This window comes from Mustelus asterias, chromosome 6 (assembly GCF_964213995.1).
Source record: "Mustelus asterias chromosome 6, sMusAst1.hap1.1, whole genome shotgun sequence".
Classification (NCBI taxonomy): domain Eukaryota; kingdom Metazoa; phylum Chordata; class Chondrichthyes; order Carcharhiniformes; family Triakidae; genus Mustelus; species Mustelus asterias.
Window position 1 is genome coordinate 26,471,972 of NC_135806.1, and position 22,042 is coordinate 26,494,013.

The 22,042-nt window shown below is 42.8% G+C and overlaps 1 protein-coding gene across 2 annotated transcripts in view; it reads left to right on the top strand.

The window, feature by feature from the left end:
• The window catches only part of LOC144494790 (uncharacterized), a 121,587-nt gene that overhangs the window by 76,715 nt on the left and 22,830 nt on the right, over positions 1–22,042 (top strand). Inside the window, exons 12-14 of one of the 2 annotated variants that reach the window (XM_078214138.1) lie at positions 17,841–18,984; positions 19,974–20,071; positions 21,124–21,177. In XM_078214138.1, coding sequence (XP_078070264.1) covers positions 17,841–18,984; positions 19,974–20,071; positions 21,124–21,177 — 1,296 coding nt within the window. The remainder of the gene's footprint in view (positions 1–17,840; positions 18,985–19,973; positions 20,072–21,123; positions 21,178–22,042) is intronic. The other variant, XM_078214139.1, reaches the window with a different exon arrangement.

Genomic DNA, 22,042 nt, shown 5'->3' on the forward strand with positions numbered 1-22,042 from the left:
TTAAATAACTGTTCCTCTGCTCTAGCGCTGTCCCCCGCGCTGGCCCTAACGTTGCTCAACTCTCCCTCCAGAACAGCAATTCTCCTTTCCATTTTAGCTACCTGCTGGGACAGGCAGGCTAGCCAAACTGCCTTTTCCAACCCTTTAGTGTATTCCTTGCTCTCTGTCCATGCAGCCGCAGCCATTACGGGCTGCTCTGCATTGATTAGTGCTAATACCCACGTTTTGGTGAGGTTGACCTTTTTCCACAGATATGAGGAGATTCTCTCCTCCATTTTGCTTCTTTCCCTCACCCTCTCGGATAAGTCACATATCCCAAACCACCGGAGTCCTGTCGCGGTCGCCATTGTCGTGGGATCCCTCTTTTTAACTCCACTGGGCTTATTTTAGGTTGGGTTCTCCGTCACCCAAACCCCACCAATGCCCGAGTGATTCTCTCTCTTGCCGATGAAACAATGGCCACCTTGCGTCTACTTCACTAGAGTAGCGCTCCCAAGAGAGAGAAAAGGAAACTGCTGCCTATCCACTACCTGGCAGCCTTTCCTGAGTGGGCGGTTTCAAAGCGCCCAGGGTACCCTCAGTTCTAGACTCCGGAATTATGGTAAGGAATATTTATATTGTGACTTAGTCAGAGATCATTGGTGAGAAATTGAAAAGATCAAAACGGACTCCAACGGAAGTCATAGATATATATATATATATATTTATTTATTAAAACATCAAGGCCAAAGGTCACCAAACACCAGGAAAACAACACACACTGCCTTCTGCTCTATAAGACTATAAGCTATGGAAGGAATACTAAAACGGACGCAACGGAATTCTTACTTTATACAAGTTTACCAGTGTCTTAAACTATGAAAGATGCATGCAAAAGCCCCCCCCCCTTTCCCCAAAGCCTCATCCACTATGATGATCTCGGGAACTTCGTGAATTACCGGAGGGTACTCACAATCCTAGTTTAAATTGCTCAGTGGGCTTCAGGCTGCGTGCTGGAGGCGACCGAGTGGAGAGTGCTGTCATGCTGGTCCGAAGAGAAAAGAGAGAAAAAATGGCCGGCCTGACCCTCCTTTTATATTGTAAACTTGAATTCTTTTCCTGCCAACTCCGCCCCCCTTCCAACCGGCAGTTTCCACAGACAAAGGCTTGCTAGGGTTATCTGCAGCTGCGATCTTACAGCCCATAGAGACCAGATGGTCCCATCCCAGGTGATAGGTCCCTTGCTGTCCTGTATTGTTCCATCGGAGATCGTTTAATTGTTTTCCCATTAGGGAAATGAGCTTCTCCTCGCTCTGGGACAAGGCCATTATCACCTGTATTGAGTCCAGACCAGGTGCATTGTCTTGCTGCCGGCCTAGTCTGGTGATGTCGTCAGGTCTTTTTGTGCTGCTGATAACCTAATCAGCAGTCTGTCTGGTTTCTGGCTGCTTGCAACTTTTGGACTGGGCCCCTTCACACACACACACAGGCTGGCTGGGCTCCCTGGGACATTTTTGGTCAAGTCCTACAGCCAAGTGTGGCCACTTTCACAGTTCTTTAGGGCTCAAGTCCTTTTCCCAGCTCATAAAAAAGGCCCGAGTTTCCCGAAAAACTTACACACTTCAGCCTTGTCTTTTGCGCTCATGTTGCTGAGTCTTGCTATCATTAAGAATGGGGATGTTCATGAAGCCTCCTGTTCTTTTTACCCATTCAATTGACCGCTGCCATTAAGGATGTGGAAGAACTTTGATTTGATTCATTGGTTGCGGGATTGCCGAGTTCTGTCATGTGCATGCTGCTTCTGCTGTTGGGTATGCAAGTAGCCCTGTCTTGTACTTCATCAGGTTGATATCTCATTTTTAGATATGCCTAGGTTGGTGCTGGGGTACTCGTACACATTCCCCTTTGAAACATGGTTGATCCCCTGGCTTGAGGGCTATGGTAGAATGAGGAATATGTCAAGCCATGTTTTACATACTGCAGTGGAATGCAATTCTGCTGATGGCTTGCAGTGAATACCATGTTTTAAGCTATTTGATCTGTTCTAGGGAATTTCTCCTATTTCCCACTGTGGTAGTGCCACCTGTTATGCTGGACTGTACAAAGGCTAAGCTGTGTCCCCACAAGGACTGTGGAGTGGACTAATGCATCTGTGACAGGTATATAGGTGAGGACAAGGTCCAGCAGGTTTTTCCTTTTTTTGGTTCCCTGATCACCTGCTGCAAGCAAGTCATGCAGATGTGTCCTTCAGGACTTGATAAGTAGTGGTGCTACTGAGTCATTTCTGGTGATGGGTATTGAAGTCTCCCACACAGAATACTTATGTGCCCCTGCTACCCTCAGTGCTCTTTTCAATTGATGTTCAACATGGCGGAATACTGATTCACCAGCTGAGGAAGGGCAATAGGGGGTAATTCCTTGACCATGTTTGACCTGATGCCATGAGACTTCAGAGGGCTCTGAGGTCAATGTTGAGGACTGAGAACAACTCCCTCCCTCACTGCTGTTGCATCTATCCTGCCAGTGGAACAGGATATACCCATGAATGGTGATAGAGATGCATTGTCTCCAAGGGATAATTCAATGAACTTAACTGTCAGGCTGTTATAAAAGCAAAATACTGCAGATGCTGGAAATCTGAAAGAAAAACTGAAAATGCTAGAAACTCACGTCTGGCAGCATCTGTGAGGAGAGAAAAAGTTAAAGCTTTGAGCCCATTATGATTCTTCTTCGGAACTGGGGAGAGGTAGAACTGTGATGGGTTTTATGCTATTGAAGAAGCGGGGAAAGACAGATTAAGCAAAATTGAAGGTTCGGGATAGTTTAGAGGGCAAGAGGGATTAAATAACAAATATGTCATGGAACACAAAAGAAATGTGAGTAGTAATGTTTGTATTAAAGATTAAAGCTTTGGTCCAGGGTAATTGTTAAAAGCAGAATAAAGGTCAGCACTGCCTGAAAGAAAAACAAAGTAGTAATAGCAGAAAAATAGGTCAGTGCTGTCTGAAAGCAAGAACATGAGAACAAAACAGAACTTGGACGGGTTCATGGATGAGAGGGGTGTGGAGGGATATGGTCCAAGTGCAGGTCAGTGGGACTAGGCATAAAATGGTTCGGCACAGACAAGAAGGGCCAAAAGGCCTGTTTCTGAGCTGTAATTTTCTATGGTTCTAGGAGCCCTGGGGTGGGGTAGAGATATACCAAAATGGAGGACAGACTTCATGATTGCTTCTTGCATGTCTTTTTACCTTAGCTAAGGTTTTCCCCCACCCACCGCCCTCCCTCGCCATGGTTGACAGGGTCTTCAACCTAATCCGACTCATTTCCTGCTCTTCTTCCCTCCCAGAGCTAAGATAGGATCATCCTTGTCCTCACTTTCCACCTTGTCCTCACTTTTTTCACCCCACTGGCTTCTGTATGCAAAGGATCATCCTTCTCCAACTCCAGCGTGATCCCATCCCTCACCTCCCCTGTCAACATTCCAAAGGGCCCATTCCCTCTGTGACACCCTGGTCCACTCCCCTATCAGTGCCCCCCAAACACCTCCAGCCCCCTTCCCACAGCACCTTGCTATGCAATCGCTGGAGGTTTAACATCTATGTTTTTACATCTTTCCTCCTCGCCATCCAAGGCCACAAACACCCACAGTGAAGCAACAATTTACTTGCACTTGAAATTTAGTCTACTATATTTACCGCTCACAGTTCACTTGGTCCGCAAGCATGATCTTGACCTTTTTGCTTGACATTTCAATTCACCATCTTGCTCTCTCATACTCTCACATTGCTGACCTCACCTTGCTACCATATCCAGTGAAGTCCAACAGCTCAATATAAGTCTGAATGACAGCATCTCATCTTATGATTAGGCACCTCATAGCTTTCTGGACTCAACATTGAGTTCAACAAATTCAGACCATGAACTCTATCCTCCATTTCGATTACCCGCCACCCACTGCCACCCTCACCCCCAAGTGCCAGACTGTACCTTGTTCTCAAGTTTCTGCTTTGAGACAGTGCTAACCCTTATTTGGCTATTAACATCTACTCTGGACCAAAGCTTTTGTCTTTATATTGTCATAAACTATCACACTCCCTATGATTTTTGTTCAATGATGTATTTGTCATGTAATTTCTCCTGCCCTCCAATCTGTTGCTGACCTTGTATTTTGCTCCACTTGCAAATACCCTCACCATTTTTTTTCAGAAGCATAAAACCCATCACATTTTTATCTTCTCCAATTCCACAGAAGTAATATTGGACTTAAAATGTTAACTCTGTTTTTCTCTCTCTATGGATGCTACCAGACCAGCTGTGTTTTTCTTTCCCCAGCATTTCCTATTTTGGTCAAACTGTGTGACAAGCCTGTGGGACAGCTTTCCCAATTTTGGCACAAGAACCCAAATGGTACTCGGAGCTATTCTCAGTAATTGTGACCATCATCGATTTTTGTGAAAACCTATTTGCTTCACTATTGTCCTTTAGGGAAGGAAATCTGGCATCCTTGCCTGGTCTGGCCGACACATGACTGCAGATCCACACAATGTGATTGACTTTTAATTACTCTGCAAAATGACTTAGCAAACCACTCTGTTCAAGGTAATTAGGGATGGGCAACATTAGGGATGTGACACCTACATTTCATGAGAATTTTTTAAAATGTTAGTTAGGGGGATTTATCAGGGCCAACTGGGTCTTTGTCATTTCTGGTGCCTAGATTGGTGCTGGATTGTCCCTCCGGTTTTATTCTTTTTTGAAATTTCAATGGCAGTTTAATATACCGGAGTGGTTTGCGAGGCTATTTCAGAGGGAAGTTCAGAGTTAGCTACATTGCTGTGGTTCTGAAGTCTCATATGGACCTTATCAAATAAAGACAGCAGATTTCCTTCCCAAAAGGACATTAGCAAATCAGGTGGTCACCATTACTAAGACTAGCTTTTAATTCCAGCTTTATTAATTTAAATTTAACTTGCACCAGCTCCCATGGTTGGGATTTGATGTCTCCAGAGCATTAGCTAAGGCCTCTGAATCACTGATCCAGTAACATCACCACTATACCATCGTCATGACATGATGCCATGAAACCTCTTGGGGTCCAGAAATAATGTTGACTACCTTCTGTCTGTATACCAGTGTGTTACCACCGATAATCCCACTGGCAGGACAGACGTAAAGATGGTGAAGGGGTGGGCTGGGGCGGGGGGGCGGGGAGGGGGGGGTTAGGGTGAGGCTTGGGTGTTGTCTGAAAGATATAATTCTGTGAATATGACTGTGAAGTTGTGCTTGGCCAGTTATAGAATCATCAAATCCCTACAGTGCAGAAGGAGCTCATTCGGCCCATCGAGTCTGCACTGACCACTATGTGAAAACTCTCCTAATTTTAACAGACATCTCCAGGTGTTGGTGAGAAAGAATTTGTTTGGTCATCTAGGCTGGGTGTGCCTTTGTTATGTCCAATTCCACTGAATAAGTTGATGCTGAGTGGCCTGTCTGGTCTCATACTTTTTTTCATAGTGGTTTTGATATTACTGAATGGCTTGCTAGGTTACTTCAGAAGGCAGTTTAAGAGTTAACAGCATTGCTATGCATCTGGAGTCATATAAAGATGGCAGATTTCCTTCCTTAAAGATGGTTAATGCGCCAGGTGGGTTTTTATTGATGATCAGTAGTTTCATGGTCACAATATTTTTGTTCCAGATGTATTTAATTAACTGAATTTGAATTCCCCAGCTGCCATAGTGGGATTTGAACTCACATTTCCGGGCTATTAGTCCAGGCCTCTGGATTAGTGATGTAACTATTCTGCTACTATACCCTAAGCACTTTTAAAGTAAGCATTGTGTTTATTTTTAATCATCTGTGATTTTGAATGAATGGCTTTGTACATAAATGTGCTCCAAATTCCCTTTTTCTGAAGAGGTTTTCCAGAATTTGACATGTCGTAACACAACTTCCATGAACGTGTCATTTGTTCTGAATCAACTCTGTCAATTCTCTATTATTTTAAACTCTTGTGATCTTAATCTCCTCATTTTTAGGCAATCCAACACAAGTTTATCCAGTCTTCCCATAGATATCATGCTGCTGAACCACGGTTAGACTTTCTGCATAATTGTAGACATCCAAAACTGAACATAATAGATAGTGTTATGATCAGGTGAGAAGGGGTCAGATTGCCCCCTCTCCCTGCCTTTTATCATCCTCATTTGACCACAAAAGCTATTTTTAAGAGCTATGTTTGCCAATTTTGAACTATAACTTGTTGTTTGCTTGCCAGTAATGAGGTTCAACAAGTCCAACCCCAGCATTGATTGGTACTCCATTCGTTTCAGTTAATTAAATCTTCAGTCAATGTGGGAATGCGATATGTTGTTCTGTATATTGTTAGTAAGAAGTTTAACAACACCAGGTTAAAGTCCAACAGGTTTATTTGGTAGCAAAAGCCACATAAGCTTTCAGAGCCTTAAGCCCCTTCTTCAGGTGAGTGAGAATTCTGTTCACAAACAGGGCATATAAAGACACAAACTCAATTTACATGAATAATGGTTGGAATGCGAATACTTACAACTAATCAAGTCTTTAAGATACAAACAATGTGAGTGGAGAGAGCATCAAGACAGGCTAAAAAGATGTGTATTGTCTCCAGACAGGACAGCCAGTGAGACTCTGCAGGTCCAGGCAGGCTGTGGGGATTACAAATAGTGTGACATGAACCCAATATCCCGGTTGAGGCCGTCCTCATGTGTGCGGAACTTGGCTATCAGTTTCTGCTCAGCGACTCTGCGCCGTCGTGTGTTGTGAAGGCCGCCTTGGAGAACGCTTACCCGAATATCAGAGGCCGAATGCCCATGACCGCTGAAGTGCTCCCCAACAGGAAGAGAACAGTCTTGCCTGGTGATTGTCGAGCAGTGTTCATTCATCCGTTGTCCCAGCATCTGCATGGTTTCCCCAATGTACCATGCCTCGGGACATCCTTTCCTGCAGCGTATCAGGGAGACAACGTTGGCCGAGTTGCAAGAGTAGGTACCGTGTACCTGGTGGATGGTGTTCTCACGTGAGATGATGGCATCTGTGTCGATGATCCGGCACGTCTTGCAACGGTTGCTGTGGCAGGGTTGTGTGGTGTCGTGGTCACTGTTCTCCTGAAGGCTGGGTAGTTTGCTGCGGACAATGGTCTGTTTGAGGTTGTGCGGTTGTTTGAAGGCAAGAAGTGAGTGTGTGGGGATGGCCTTGGCGAGATGTTCGTCTTCATCAATGACATGTTGAAGGCTCCAGAGGAGATGCCGTAGCTTCTCCGCTCCGGGGAAGTACTGGACGATGCCTTAAGGGTACTCTGTCCACCGTGTCCCGTGTTTGTCTTCTGAGGAGATCGGTGCGGTTTTTCACTGTGGCGGTTCGGAACTGTCAATTGATGAGTCGAGCGCCATATCCTGTTCTTATGAGGGCATCTTTCAGCGTCTGGAGGTGTCTGTTGCAATCCTCCTCATCTGAGAAGATCCTGTGTATACGGAAGGCTTGTCCGTAGGGGATGGCTTCTTTAACGTGTTTAGGGTGGAAGCTGGAGAAGTGGAGCATCGTGAGGTTATCCGTGGGCTTGCGGTATAGTGAGGTGCTGAGGTGACCGTCCTTAATGGAGATGCGTGTGTCCAAGAATGCAACGGATTCCGGAGAGTAGTCCATGGTGAGTCTGATGGTGGGATGGAACTTGTTGATGTCATCATAGAGTTGTTTCAGTGATTGTTCACCATGAGTCCAAAGGAAGAAAATGTCATCAATGTATCGAGTGTATAGCATCGGCTGAAGGTCCTGTGCGGTGAAGAAGTCTTGTTCGAACCTGTGCATGAAGATGTTGGCATATTGAGGTGTGAATTTAGTCCCCATGGCTGTTCCGTGTGTCTGGATGAAGAACTGGTTGTTGAAGGTGAAGATATTGTGGTCCAGGATGAAGCGGATGAGTTGTAAAATTGCATCTGGAAACTGGCAGTTGTCAGCGCTGAGCACTGAGTACGTTGCAGCAATGCCATCGTCGTGGGGGATGCTGGTGTAGAGTGCCGAGACACCCATTGTGACGAGGAGCGCTCCTGGTTCAACTGCTCCATGTGTGCCAAGTTTCTGTAGGAAGTCTGTAGTGTCGTGACAAAAGCGGGGGGTTCTTTGTACAATGGGTTTCAGGATGCCCTCGACATAACCGGAGAGGTTCTCGCACAGGGTCCCATTGCCCGATACAATGGGACGGCCATTGTATATTGTTAACATTGTATATTGTTAACAGTTATTTTTGTTTCAGTCTGCTTGGAGCATAATTTAATTCTTGTATATAAAATTTTTGTATTTGTATTTTGCAACACTAATCTTGTGCCATTTTTCAGTAGGGGTGAAACTTTTACTTTGAGTGAGACTCTTGGGGAATGTTACTCTTTTAGCTTTGTTGCATAGCTCCAAATTTAGTCAAATGATCTCTTAAGAAAGTCAACACAAGCCTCTTTTGACACAAAGCTGAAAAATGAGTGATACGGCATCCGTTTGGCTGGACTGTGTGTGTGCTGTTGTTTTGATTTCCTTTCTGGAAGAAGCTGTAACAGGTGTTATCAAATTACATAATATGCGCATCGAGACAAAATTATATCTCCCTTTTGTAGAAAGAGAAGCCTGATATGAACCTTAGCTCTGGGGATTACAAAAAACTTTGCCTGACTCCAGGTGGGATTTTTAAATTCATTTACGGGATGAGTGTCACCGACTATGGCAGCATTTGCTGCCCATCTCTAATTGCCCTTGAGGAGGTAGTGGTGAGTTGCCTTCTTGAAATACCGCAGTCTGTGTGGCGTAGGTACACCCACATTGCTGTTGGGGAGAGAGATTTTGCTCCAACCATGGTGAAGGAACAGTGATAAATTTCCAAGTCAGGATGGTGAGTGACTTAGAGGGGAGCATCCACGCAATAATGTTCATATGTGTCTGCTGCCCTTGTCCTTGGTAGCAGTCACGGGTTTGGAAGGTGCTGTCTAAGGAGTCTTGGTGGGTTTCTGTAATACGTCTTGTAGATGATACACATTTCTGCCACTGTTTGTCGGGGGTGGAAGGAGTGAATATTTGTTTCGGGTGCCAATTAAGTGGGCTGCTTCCGGCATCTCCACATCATTATCTGGATAATGTCAAGCTTCCAGAATGCTGTTGGAGCTACATTCGTCCAGGCAAGGGGAGAATTTTCCACCACACTCTCAACTTGTGACTTGTAGATAATGGACAGGCTTTGGAGAGTCATGATTCCTAGCCTCTAACTTGCCCCCATCACTACAGTATGTATATAGTTGGTCTGATTTTATTTCTGGTCAATGGTAGTCCCAGGATGATGTTAGTGCACGTTCAGCAATGTGTTATCATTTATTATCTCACGTGTAAACTAAAGTTCATAAATGCTTAGACGAAACTTTAAGTTTGTACCTCAACTGCAGCCAGACTATCTCCTCCTCAAAGGCATTCTGTTATTCATTTTCCATTTTATCTCTCAATCTTTGATTCCAATTTACCTGGGCTGGATCCATTTTCATTCCATGTTGCCCTCTCTCAATTAATTATTTAAACTCTGGACTGTTTATTTTCCATAGCTAACCTGAACTGTATTATACTGCGATCTAAAAGGTTCTCTGCTGTCTCTGATCCACCTCATTTCCGCAGGACCAGGCCCAACAATGTCTGCTTCCTCATTGGAATGGAAACATACTAGATGTGGAAAATTCTCCTTAACACACTCCAGGAATTGTTGCCCCTCTCTGCCCTTTACACCTTTACTATCCTAGTCAACTTTATAATAATTAAAATTCCCAATTATAACAGATTTGTACCTCTGTAATTTCCTTGCAAATTTGTTCCTCTGTATTTTTTTATTAGTTTGTGGCCTATGGAACACACCCAATAGTATAATAGTACCACTATCGTTTCTTGCTCTAACTCACTCATCCCGTCTCTCTAGAAATGTAATATTCTCCTTAATCAATATTGCCACTCCGCCTTTCTTTCCTTCCTTTTCTTTACGGAACACCTTGTATCCTGGAATATTTCCTATCTAGCTCCGTTATTGTCGCATAAAGCTCAAGGCCGGATTGAATAATTAATATTGAATGATCTGGGTTCAAGCAGAAGGCAAAAAGGGGATAAAGTATTGGAGGACACACATAGCATGTCAGCTTTACCTAGTTGTAACACTTTTGTGTCAGGTGCAGAATATTGTGAGTGGGTTTATCTAGTCTGATGCTGCAGTGCAATTTTATTACAGATCCTGTTTTTCATACCCAACATCAAACCAAAGTTGTTTTGTTGGGGTGGATATTAAAAATCTCCAATGCTATTTGAAGAGCTGAGGGGTTTTGAGTCCTGACCAATGTTTCTTCCTTAATTCAAACCAAAAATAAATGCATTGAATATTTCATAGATTTCTCATACAGTAACTGCCACCATTGTAAAAATAACTATTTACTTTAAAGGAATTAATTGTGAAAAATTTCAATGTTGTTGGAACTGTATAAATACAATTAATTTTATTATTGTGGCAAAGCAGGAATCCTCAAAATACCATGATAAATTTGAGTAACCAAATTATAATTTTAGCAATTGATGGTCCTCCTGGCCAAAACAATGTCCAGGATTGGATGATTTCACAATTGCCGGTGGTATTTCCCTGTGTCTGCGTGGGTTTCTTCTGGGTGCTCTGGTTTCCTCCCACACTCCAAAGATGTGCAGGTTAGGTGGTTTGGCCATGCTAAATTGCCCTTTAGTGTCCCAAGATGTCTAAGTTAGGGGGTTTAGCGAGGTAAATGCATGGGGTTAAGGGGATAGGGCAGGAGGGTGGGCCTGGGTAAGATGTTCTGTTGGAGATTTTGTGCAGACTTGATAGGCTGAATGGCCTCCTGCATTGTAGGGATTCTATGAAATTTGTAAACTATTACGAAACAAATTGTAAAGCCATTAATTAAAGCAAAGCAATTGAACCAAAAAGGAAATTGGTTCTCTCGTCAAAACAAAGAAATATTAGTAATTGCAAGGAGACATTCCCAATTATGTAGCAAATTTCTATGCCTGATAATGGTTAGTATGTAAACTTTCCAAGTATCAAAAATGTTATGTATCCAGAAATAGTCCAGCAAAAAAACCGTCTAGATTGGAAATGTGTTTAAAAAGTATCAATCCAGAAACCAAATGTACACTGGTTGGCCAGTCTGCAAATGGACAGGCTGTCTATCAGAATCAAAACTTCGAAGTGAAAAGGCTTTCGAGAAAGTTTTTGCGGCAGGAAGGTTATTTTGGGTATCGCGAATTGCAAGGTTACTGCTGGATTTGCATTTCCTACCCTTCTAAGTGAGTTGGTCTCCGCACATACACATGTATGAACGGTGGGGGGCGTTATTTGCAGATGAACTGAACTTCCTAATAGTACATCCAGGATTCTTCGTGGAGCAGCACAAAATATTAACCCAACTGCTGGCAATCGCCAGTCTAAATCTTCAGGGCAAAGCTTTTCCCGCCCAAACTCAAACATCAGGCAGGTAGCATTTTATCCAGCTTGATAGCAAACCGTGTTGAAATTGAATGTAGCATTTTTGTCCACAGCTTTTTTTTACATTTTACTGCATTCTTAACTTTTACACGGCGCGATCCTGAAATTGCAACGTCAAACTAGCTTCTCAAATCTGGCATATGTATGAGAATCCTTGGCAATTTTATGGAATGAGTGTTTTGTGTGAGTGTGCTAACAAAAAAGTTATATTTAAACGTCGTCAACTGCAAATTTATATAGCAAACCTCGAATGCAGTTGTGTACAGTTGCGTGTTGAATTTCCCGCTCTTTGCAGGAGCCGCGGAAAACATTTAATCCAATAACTTTAGAAATATTGGCTAAGTTTATACCTTCATTTTAGCGTGCGGACATGTAGTAATTAAGACTCAACACCGTAGGAAAAACGCATTTTTAGATGTGTCCAGCAGTTACTGTGCAATATCCCACAGACTTTTCCTACTCAATTTTGCAAAGTTTTCCATCCCATACCACAAATGTTTACATCCGATATTGCAAATATTAGCAAAGGGTCATCTGGACTCGAAAAGTCAGCTCTTTTCTCTCCTTACAGATGCTGTCAGACCTACTGAGATTTTCCACCATTTTCTCCTTTGGCTGCAAGTATGTTCCCAGTCATTAATACGTGATGAAACATTGTATACGTAGTTCAAGTTCTGACAGCGTTATGTCCTTGGGGTCAATCTTTATATCCCGCTCTTTAATGGAACTTTTTATATTTCATAATTAAGACCAATATAGGATTACTCAAAAAGCTGTTGATCAAATTGTTTAACACCAAATCACATTTCACAATCGTGAAATTTCGATTAAGAACAGAATTTCACCCAGTCACTAAATCAGTGATCTCAAAGGCATGTGCTCGGCTGTTTATCATGTTTCTAGCACATGCTAGCTTTCTAGTGTAGCACGTCATTAATTTTCCTTTGTGTGAAATATGTGTAACATTTATACAAAAAAGACATTATAGTTGATTCACATGCACATTGGGGTGGATATAATTAATGTGTGCCACTGCAGTATTGAAGCAGTCATTGCTTGTATGCAGCAAGACCTGGGCAACATTCAGGCTTGGGATGATTACATTGTGCCAGATACTGGAGATTCTGTGGCAGTACGTCTGACTGCCCAGAGTGTGTTGACAATCTAAAAGGCAAAAGTCAAAAACACGATGGCATATTCTAATTTGCCTGAATGAACGCAGCTTCAATAACGGAGCTTGACTGTATTAAAGACAAAATAGTGTGTTTGATTGGTACCCCATCCACTACCTTAAACATTCACTCCCACACAGTGGCAGCAGTGGGCACCATCTTCTAGGCAACTTTGCCTTCTCTGGAGGATCCCAGCATCTCAGATACCAGTCTTCAGCCAATTCAGTTCACTGAACGTGACTTGAAGGAATGGTTGAAGGCACAGAATACTGCAAATGCTGTTGGCCCTGATAATATTCTGGCAATGGTATTGTGATAACCCCACGACTTGCATGGGGAATCACTGATTGACTGACCTCCCTGTAGGAATCGTTGAATATGAGCTCCGTGGGAGGTCAATCAGTGATTCCCATGCAAGTCATGGGGGTTACCACAGGAATTAAAATACTTGTATTCCAGAACTTGCCGTTTCCCTAGCCACGCTGTTCTATTACAGCTGCAACACAGACTTCTACCCTGTAATGTGGAAAATTGCCCAGGTATGTACTATACACAAAAAGCAGGACAAATCTAACTCGGGCAATTACTGCTCCATCAGTCTACTCAATCATCAGTAAAATAATGGAAGGGATCATCAACGGCATATCAAGTGGAACTTGTATAGCAATAACCTGCACACTGTTGCTCAGTTTGGATTCCACCAGGGTCACTCAGCTTCTGACCTCATTACAACCATGGTTAAAACATAGACAAAAGAACTGGGTTCCAGAGGTGAGAGTGACTGCCATTGTCATCAAGGCTGCATTTGACATGAGGGACGTCAAGGAGCCCATGCAAACCTGGAGTCAGTGAGAATTGGGGTGACAAACTTAGCTGGTTGGAGTCATACCTCCACAAAGGAAGATGGTTGTGGCTGTTGGAGAGCAGTCATGTCAGTCATAGGACATCATGATAGGCGAGTAGGGTCCTAGGCAAAGCCATCTTCAGCTGCTTCATCAATGACCTTTCTTCCATTACAAGGTCAGAAGTGGCGATATTTGCTGATGAATGCACAATGCTCAATACCATTTCTGACCCCTCGGAAACTGAAGCAGTCCATGTCCAAATGCAGCAAGACCTGGACAATATCTAGGCTTGAGCTGACAAATGGAAAGCAGAATTTGTGCCATACAAGTGCCAGGCAATGACCATCTCCAACTATAGAGGATTTAACCATTGCCCCATGATATTCAATGGAATTACCATTGCTGGGTCCCCTATGATCAACATCCTGGGGGTTACCATTGAGCAGAAACATAAAAGGAGTAGCCAGATGTGTACTGTGGCAGAAAGAGCAGGCCAGAGGCTATGGATTCAACAGTAAGTAACTCAACTGATGACCCAAAGCCTGTCCACATTCTACAAGACACAAATATGCAGTGTAATGGAACGCACTCCACTTGCTGGGACAAGTGCAGCTCCAACAGTACTCAGAGGGTTGACACCATCCAGGACAAAGTAGCCTGTTTGATTGGCACTCGACCCACAAGTATTCATTCCTCCACCACCAATGTCCAGTGGCAGTAGTATGTGCCATCTACAAGGCGCAATGTAGGAACTCACCAACACTCCTGAACGTCTTACAAACCCTTAACCACGGTCATCTAGAAGAGCAATGGCAGTTCAAGAAAGCAGCTCACCACGATCTCAAGGTCAATTAAGGATGGACAGTAAATAGTAGCATAGCCAGTGAAGCTTGCATCCCTTGATTAAATTTAAAAAAGGGACACTGATCTCAACACCCAGAAAGGACAAGGGTAGCAGGTCATGGAACACCTCCAAATCACTCAGCATCCTGTCTTGGAAATATGTTGCCATTAATTAATTGTCACTGGATCAGAATCCTGGAACTCTCCCTCTCGAGATATTATGGCTGCACCTACACCAAGTGGACTGCAGTAAAGACGGTGACTCTCCATTTCAAGGGAAATTAAGGATGGGCAATGGATGCTGACCTTGCCAGCAATGTGCGCATTCCAAGAGCAAATTTAAAAGAAGTGACCAAAATTTAATTAGAATCGCTCAACATGGATTAAAATCATGGATCTACATGCTTTGTAGGGACCTTTAGAAGACTTTGTTGATAAGGTTAGATTAAGTAAAATGGGAGGAGCTGCAGATGATATTTGTGCCTTTTTTGGTTGCAGGCTTGCAGAAGAGAGACTCAGGTTGACAATATCTTAATTCTGTCATAGGTGTCATGCTGCTGGTGCCGATCTGGGGTCCGGTATATTTGGGATCCAGCACTGCCTATCCTAGCTAGAATATAAAAGGGGAAAATGTTTTGCTACAGCTATACTGAGCCCTGCCAGGGCTCGGACCTCTTTATAGTTCTATACTCTGCATCATAGGAACGCAATGCTGGCCTTGAATTATTGCAGCGCAAATTTCTATAATGTTACGAGGGCTTCCAATGTTATATTGAGGAAATATTCCGAATATTTGTTAAAATATAATTTAAAGGTTGAAAAAGTTTGTCAGAAACTTGTTCAGCTGGTTGGTAAGTCTAGCATGGGGACATAGTCTTGGAAAATCAGGCATTCGGGAGAGAAATTGGAAAAAGCTTCAAATAAAGGTTGATAGTATTGCAGAATGCTCTCGAGAAAAACAGTAGATTTTAGCTCAAAGCAATTTTAAGTTTGAGATTGATTTTTTGTGTGTGCTTAAAAAGAGGTAAAAGGATATGGAACCAAGTTTAGATGGATGATAAAGATATAGAGCAGCCATTCTCTTATTGAACGGCGGAACAGACTCCTGGGGCTCAACAATCTACTTCAGAGACACAAGCAAATAATCTTAGTCTGGCACTTCACTGTTATGCTGCAGGACTGTCTTTCTGATGAGACAATCATAGAATCCCTACAGTGCAGAAGGAGGCCATTTGGCCCATCAAGTCTGCACCGACCATAATCCCACCCAGGCACTATTCCCGTAACCCCACATATTTATCCTGCTAATCCCCCTGACACTCGGGTCAATTTGGTATGGTCAATCAACCTAACCCACACATCTTTGGACTGTGGGAGGAAACCCATACAGACTTGGGGAGAACGTGCAAACGCCACACAGACCCAAGGCTGGAATTGAACCCGGGTCCCTGGCACTGAGGCAGCAGTGCTAACCACTGTGCCACCATGCCGCCCAAGTGAATTTAAGAGACCCTATGACACTATTTCAGAAAAGCTAAGGGAGCCCTGTGTTTTGGGGTATTATTTATTCTTCAATCACCATTTAAACCAGGGTCTCCCAAACCTTTTCAGTTACAGAACCCGAAGTGACCTTTGAAGTGCATCAGGACACCCCAAACGTTCTCCATGTTGACGTCCCTTTTTGCCACAAAATAAGTGCAAACATTGAAATCAAATGAAAAAAACAAGTGTTTTCTGGCTATATCTATGCATATATTAGGAAGAGGCATACAGTCACAAATACATTCACCAGCTATATGCCCCCCCCCCCCCTCACATTAAACCCTGGCCAAGCCACCTTCCAATGGCCCCTTAACATTAACCCCTGGAAGTAGTACCCACTTTAGGAATGGATAATCATAGAATCACAGAATTCTACAGTGCAGAAAGAGGCCATTCGGCCCATCGAGTCTGCACCAACCACAATCCCACCCAGGCCCTATCCCCATATCTCTACATATTTACCCACTAATCCCTCTAACCTATGCATCCAGGGACGCTAAGGGGCAATTTAGAATGGCCAATCAACCTAGCCCGCACATCTTTGGACTAAATAATATCAAGTAATCCAAAAGTTTGCTGGAACCCAATATTACAAAGTTTTCTGCATTGCTGTCCCATTCCAGAACTAAACACTGGAGAAAACTGAATAGTTGAAAGGGAGTTGTGAACATAAAAGATTCTTTTAGATTTCTGAAACACATTTAAAAGAAAGACAGCCATTTTCAGTAGCAGCAACATTATTGTAATGTCCTATCAAGTGTTTACAAATAATCTATTAACAGACCATTCTGATTTTAAACTCTGATACAGTATCTCCAAAAACCATTGGTTTAAAGAAAATCTTCCTCCATGGTTATCTTTTCAACTCAAACACTGAAAGACTGAGCTCTTAAATCGGAGACCCAAGCTAAATTCCTAAAATGTTTTCTTACCTTTTGTAATTTTTAATGGGAAGAGTGAAGCTAGAAAGCTGATGCTCCTATTTGACGCATGCCCAGCGCTCTCCTTGACGCACACAAACTCACCTCTTTCTCACACACGCACTCTCTCTCTCTAATGCACACACACCTCTCTGTCTCTCAGATACACACAAACATGACCCCCTCACTCGCATCCTCTCCAACCCCCGTGCTCTCGCAGACTTCCCCTCTCTCACCCCCCCCCACACACACTCACAACCCCCCTTAGAGACACACTACTCTCACATACTCAGTCTCTCTCTCTCTCTCACTCTCATCCCCCCTCATGTCTCATACACTCTATCCCCCACCCCACTAACTCCTTTCTCGCACACAGACTCAACCCCTCTCTCACACATTCACACACTCCTCTTTCTCACCCCATGGCCCGCTTGGCCTCTACTCCTGCTCTGAGGCTCGCTCTAGACGGCCTGTTGCGCTCGGTGGCCTGTGTTGGATAGTCTCTCGCACTGAGGCCTACACGACCTCTCTGCTCTGAGGCTCACTCTGGACCCCACCACTACACCCCAGTGCCAGCTTCAAGTTTCATTCCAAGGCTCTCACTTCCCATTACTGCATTGTACTCACTTGTCCAGTCAGAGGTTGGCTTTCCCAGAAGCCAGACTCTAATTGGACAAGAAGCTCAGCAGCATTTTTCAAATTTGACAAATGTGCCTGTTTTCCCATAGGCCCTCTGGGAGGCTCTAGCAGACCACAGTGTGGGAACCCCTAATTTAAACAAATGACCTGTTCATTATCTTACTGCTGTTTGTGGAACCTTGGAAAGAGCAAATTGGGTACTCTATTTACCTACATTACAGTCGTGACTACTTATTAAAAATTCTTAATGTACTGTAAAGCACTTTGGGAAACCTAAGATGAAATGAGTTATTTTTAAAGACAGATTCCTCTCAACATTGCTTTGAATATTGCCTTTTTATTTCAGTGATAAAGAAAGAAATGTCGCTAAAGGAAACTCAGCCAAAGAAATCCTGTTCTAAGAAATATCTCCCTTATCGATTTGATGAGAATATTCCACAAGGTAATGCTGTGAATGTATATACAAGAAGCAAGCGTCCTTCCCGACCGCCACCAAAGTGGTGGGTTGTGCAGCAGGATAACGACCATCCACAAAATAGATTAAAGACAGATAATTCGACTGAACTGGATGATAGTGTACAGGAACAGACAGCAAAGCCTTTCAAATCACAAACGAATAAGGGCTTGAAAGGAAGAGCTTCACATGCACAAGCAAAACCCTTGAGGAGTGATACCTCCACTTCAGAGGGGCAACGTTTTGAGAATGTTTTTGAAAATGATTCTTCTCCAAGTAGCTCACCACATACCCAGTCAAAACCAAAAGGGCAGCACGGAGCAGTTAGTCAACACGGCAACTCAGAAAGGCTGTCACATCCCCAGTCAAAGCCCATAGCTAAGCGAGGCATAGGTAATCAACAGGAAGATGATTCTGATAGTCTGTTAGTCAAGGAGCAAGGTAAAAAACAAAAATATTCTGCGCAATCCATACCGAAAAAGCGATTGTTTTCTGAGGTTGAAGAAGAAAAAGGAAAACCTTTTGACATGCACCTGCCCAAAAAACAAAAATCTAAACTGAAGCTGAAGGTGCACAATTTCGACATGCAAGATCAAAATAAAATGCAAGGGGAGGAATACAGTCCACTTTCAAGACCTGCATATGTTTGTACAACTTCAAGGCAAACTCAGGACTATATTGATTTACCGTCTAAGCCATTTCGAGAGTCTGTTGCATCCTTATTGGCAGCTCATGTTGATGAAAAGATTCCACAAACTGTCAAAATATCTTCAGAAATCAAAAACCAGGCTGTAACTAGCCCCAGAAAGTCCTTCACAAAATCTGCTCATGGTGCAAATGCCCAGGCATTCTCTGGTAATCCTAATCAGACTGTAATGAGACTCAGAAAGCGTAAGACCACGAAGTACCAAGATGAAACTGTCCCCTCTCAGCATTTTGAACAGCCAACAGATGTGAGTGAGGAAAATAACAAACCAGGACCGAGCAGTTCTGTGCAAAGGGAGAGAACTTTAAAGCAAAGACTTTCCCACAATTTGTAAGTAGACAAACTTGTTCAGAGATTTGGGTATTGTAATTAATGTACTTAAATTGTAACCTATCATTCTGTTTGTGGGAATTATCCAGCCATTAGCCAGCAACAGAAACATTTTGAGAGCTGGTGAATAATCTACAGCGCTTCTACCTGTGATAAATATATAAGTTACTGGTTTTTAAAAAAAATTGTAGGAATTTATTATAGTTTTTTCCTGTATTTTTGATTGGCAGGTGGGTTGATTTGATGGGCGGAGCCCAGTGCATGTGTCGCAGGTATAGGCCTCTATCTCTTACTGCTCCCTGGCCCAATTACTGGCCCCTGGCACTCAGCGAGTCAAAGGGAGCGAGTGAGTCAGGTGATGTTGAGTGGAGAGTGGGCAGCTGTGATGGGATGAGAGGGGGAAGTGGCAAGAGGATTGGGAAACATTGAGGAGGAGGGAATAAGGGGTAGTGAGCAGAAGGTAAGTAGAAAGAGCAAGTTCGTAAAAGTCATAAAGAAAGGAATTTTGGGCTAGTTTGGTTCATGTGTTTTCAATATAAAAATTACAGGTCAGCAATGTTACCCACTTTTATTGTATGCTTTCTTATGAAAAGTGATTTTCATTCAGCATGGTTTTGTTTAGCATGCCAATTTTTGGACACATGGGATAGCTCCACTGTTGCCATAAAGATGCAGATATCACTCCTGGTGTTTTGTGGGTCTCTGCTGGTTAGTATTGCTTACATCTGCATGGAGTGGTTTGTTTGTTGTATTTTATTTTGAGCGATGAATGGTTATGCATCAACATGTAGTGTTTTCAGTAAATAATTCAAATAATATATACCTCCATCATGTAGACGAATAGAATGTTTTAAGACAGGCACACAGGTAGTGTTGAGAACAATGCATATATTAATTAATATACCAGTATAAAAGTATATTTGCACTCTGCATAATTTCCAATTCAACTGTTTCAGCAGTAATAAGTTCAGGCTGCTTTTTATTTTTAGACCTGTTTTTAATAGCAGTGGACCAGGACCATGTAGAAATTATGAAGGGTTGTTTGATGAAGATGGCGTTGGATACTTGGATCACAGAGAAACAATGGGTATGAATAAATAAGTGCTACTGATATGTTTTAGTATGAACATGAGAAGTAACCAAAACATTCTTCCAAAAAAATTCATGTCATTGTTATAATTTTGGTTAAATGATTGTTATTTCTTCTAGCCCTCTTCTATCTTATCCAAAATCTAATTCTCGGTGTGATGGTAGATTGGTCAACCTTTTTTGGGTGGCATGGTAAAGAGTCATAGGGGTGTCACCGCTAAAACCTGACTGACCTCATTTGACTTTAATGCCTTTTCGAGCTGGAATCACCCAAATAGCTATCATGAGTGGAACGTTTATTTTTTCTCGTTGGCTGTAGAAGTAGATGTTGTTGTAATAATCTCTCCTACCACCCTAACAGATAAATAACTCTATGAATCAAACATGGGACCCACTGTTCTGTATAGCCCAACTCGCTTTAATCCTTTTGGCTACTTGTTGTTGAAGTTTCCTTTTTTCTTAGTTGTCAATGGCAGGTTTCCTGGCTGATATATCATCACATCTCCATGTTGTCTTCTGCTGCCTATGTCAAGTGGGGGTGTGGTTCTGCTGAGCTCTTCTACTTTTGATTAGTGGCAGCTTCCAGTTTTAAAGTTGAATGTAACAGATTTTTTTCATAGTGATTAATGAGATTGAAATGTTAATACTGTCTTCCAAAGCTTCCATGACTTTCAAAATCTGGTCTGTAGTAGTTCCTTCATGGAAAGGTTAGGTCTCAACTTAGGTCCAGGATGGGCAGAAAGTGTACTTGAAGTCAACAGATCCATTATGCTTATCAAAATAAAATGGGTTTTCTGGGTGTTTTTGGACTATCACGCCATAATCCAAACAGCCAAGGTGGGTTGAGCAGCAGAAAAGTAGGAAGAAATTCCTTTCTGTCCATTATTGACTTAGTTATTGGTTTCTAGTTCTGGAGAAACTCTTAATAGGAGACTTTATCCTTGGTAAAACCCTGTCTAATTGCATCGGTTTGTTATTTGGAGTTGAATTACTTTGAAAGACTGAGGAAGACCATATCTGTAATACCATTTACACTCTTCTTTCTTCTAGACTTTGGTGATGCCTGTGAGGATGGGAATTCTACAAAAGACAGTGAAGAAAATGGTCAGTTCAGCTCAGGTCTATAGCACATAAGCCAATTCAAAAATGCAGATATCAGTCTGACTTAAACCCACAGCCTTCTGTTATCAATTATGTCCTCTCCAGGACTTGGGCCACACAGTCTCGGCAGATGCAAGTGCAAAACTGAGAAAGTTACGTTATTTAACTTTCTGATTGACAAGTCAGTTTACTCATTTCTGATCACTTATGTGAATGTTGGAAAATCACATGCTACCATTCAGAAAGGAGCATCTAGGTTTTTCACAAATACTGCCTGCTCCTTTCTCACTACCAAAACAAATGAATTAGTCATTTATCACCTTGCTATTTGTGGGGCCTAGCTTGTCTGTGAAATGGTAGCTATATTTTGCTACCTAAAAATCACTGCATTTCAAAGTAAATTTATTGTCTATCTGAGAAGCACTCTAGCCTGACCGTTAATTCAGTGAGATCGTGGCTGATCTCTGAATTAGCTCTTATACACATATTTGCTCCACATTTCTTAATAGAACATAGAACAGTACAGCACAGAACAGGCCCTTCGGCCCGCGATGTTGTGCCGAGCTTTATCTGAAACCAAGATCAAGCTATCCCACTCCCTATCATTCTGGTGTGCTCCATGTGCCTATCCAATAACCGCTTAAATGTTCCTAAAGTGTCTGACTCCACTATCACTGCAGGCAGTCCATTCCACACCCCAACCACTCTCTGCGTAAAGAACCTACCTCTGATATCCTTCCTGTATCTCCCACCACGAACCCTATAGTTATGCCCCCTTGTAATAGCTCCATCCACCCGAGGAAATAGTCTTTCAACGTTCACTCTATCTATCCCCTTCATCATTCTATAAACCTCTATTAAGTCTCCC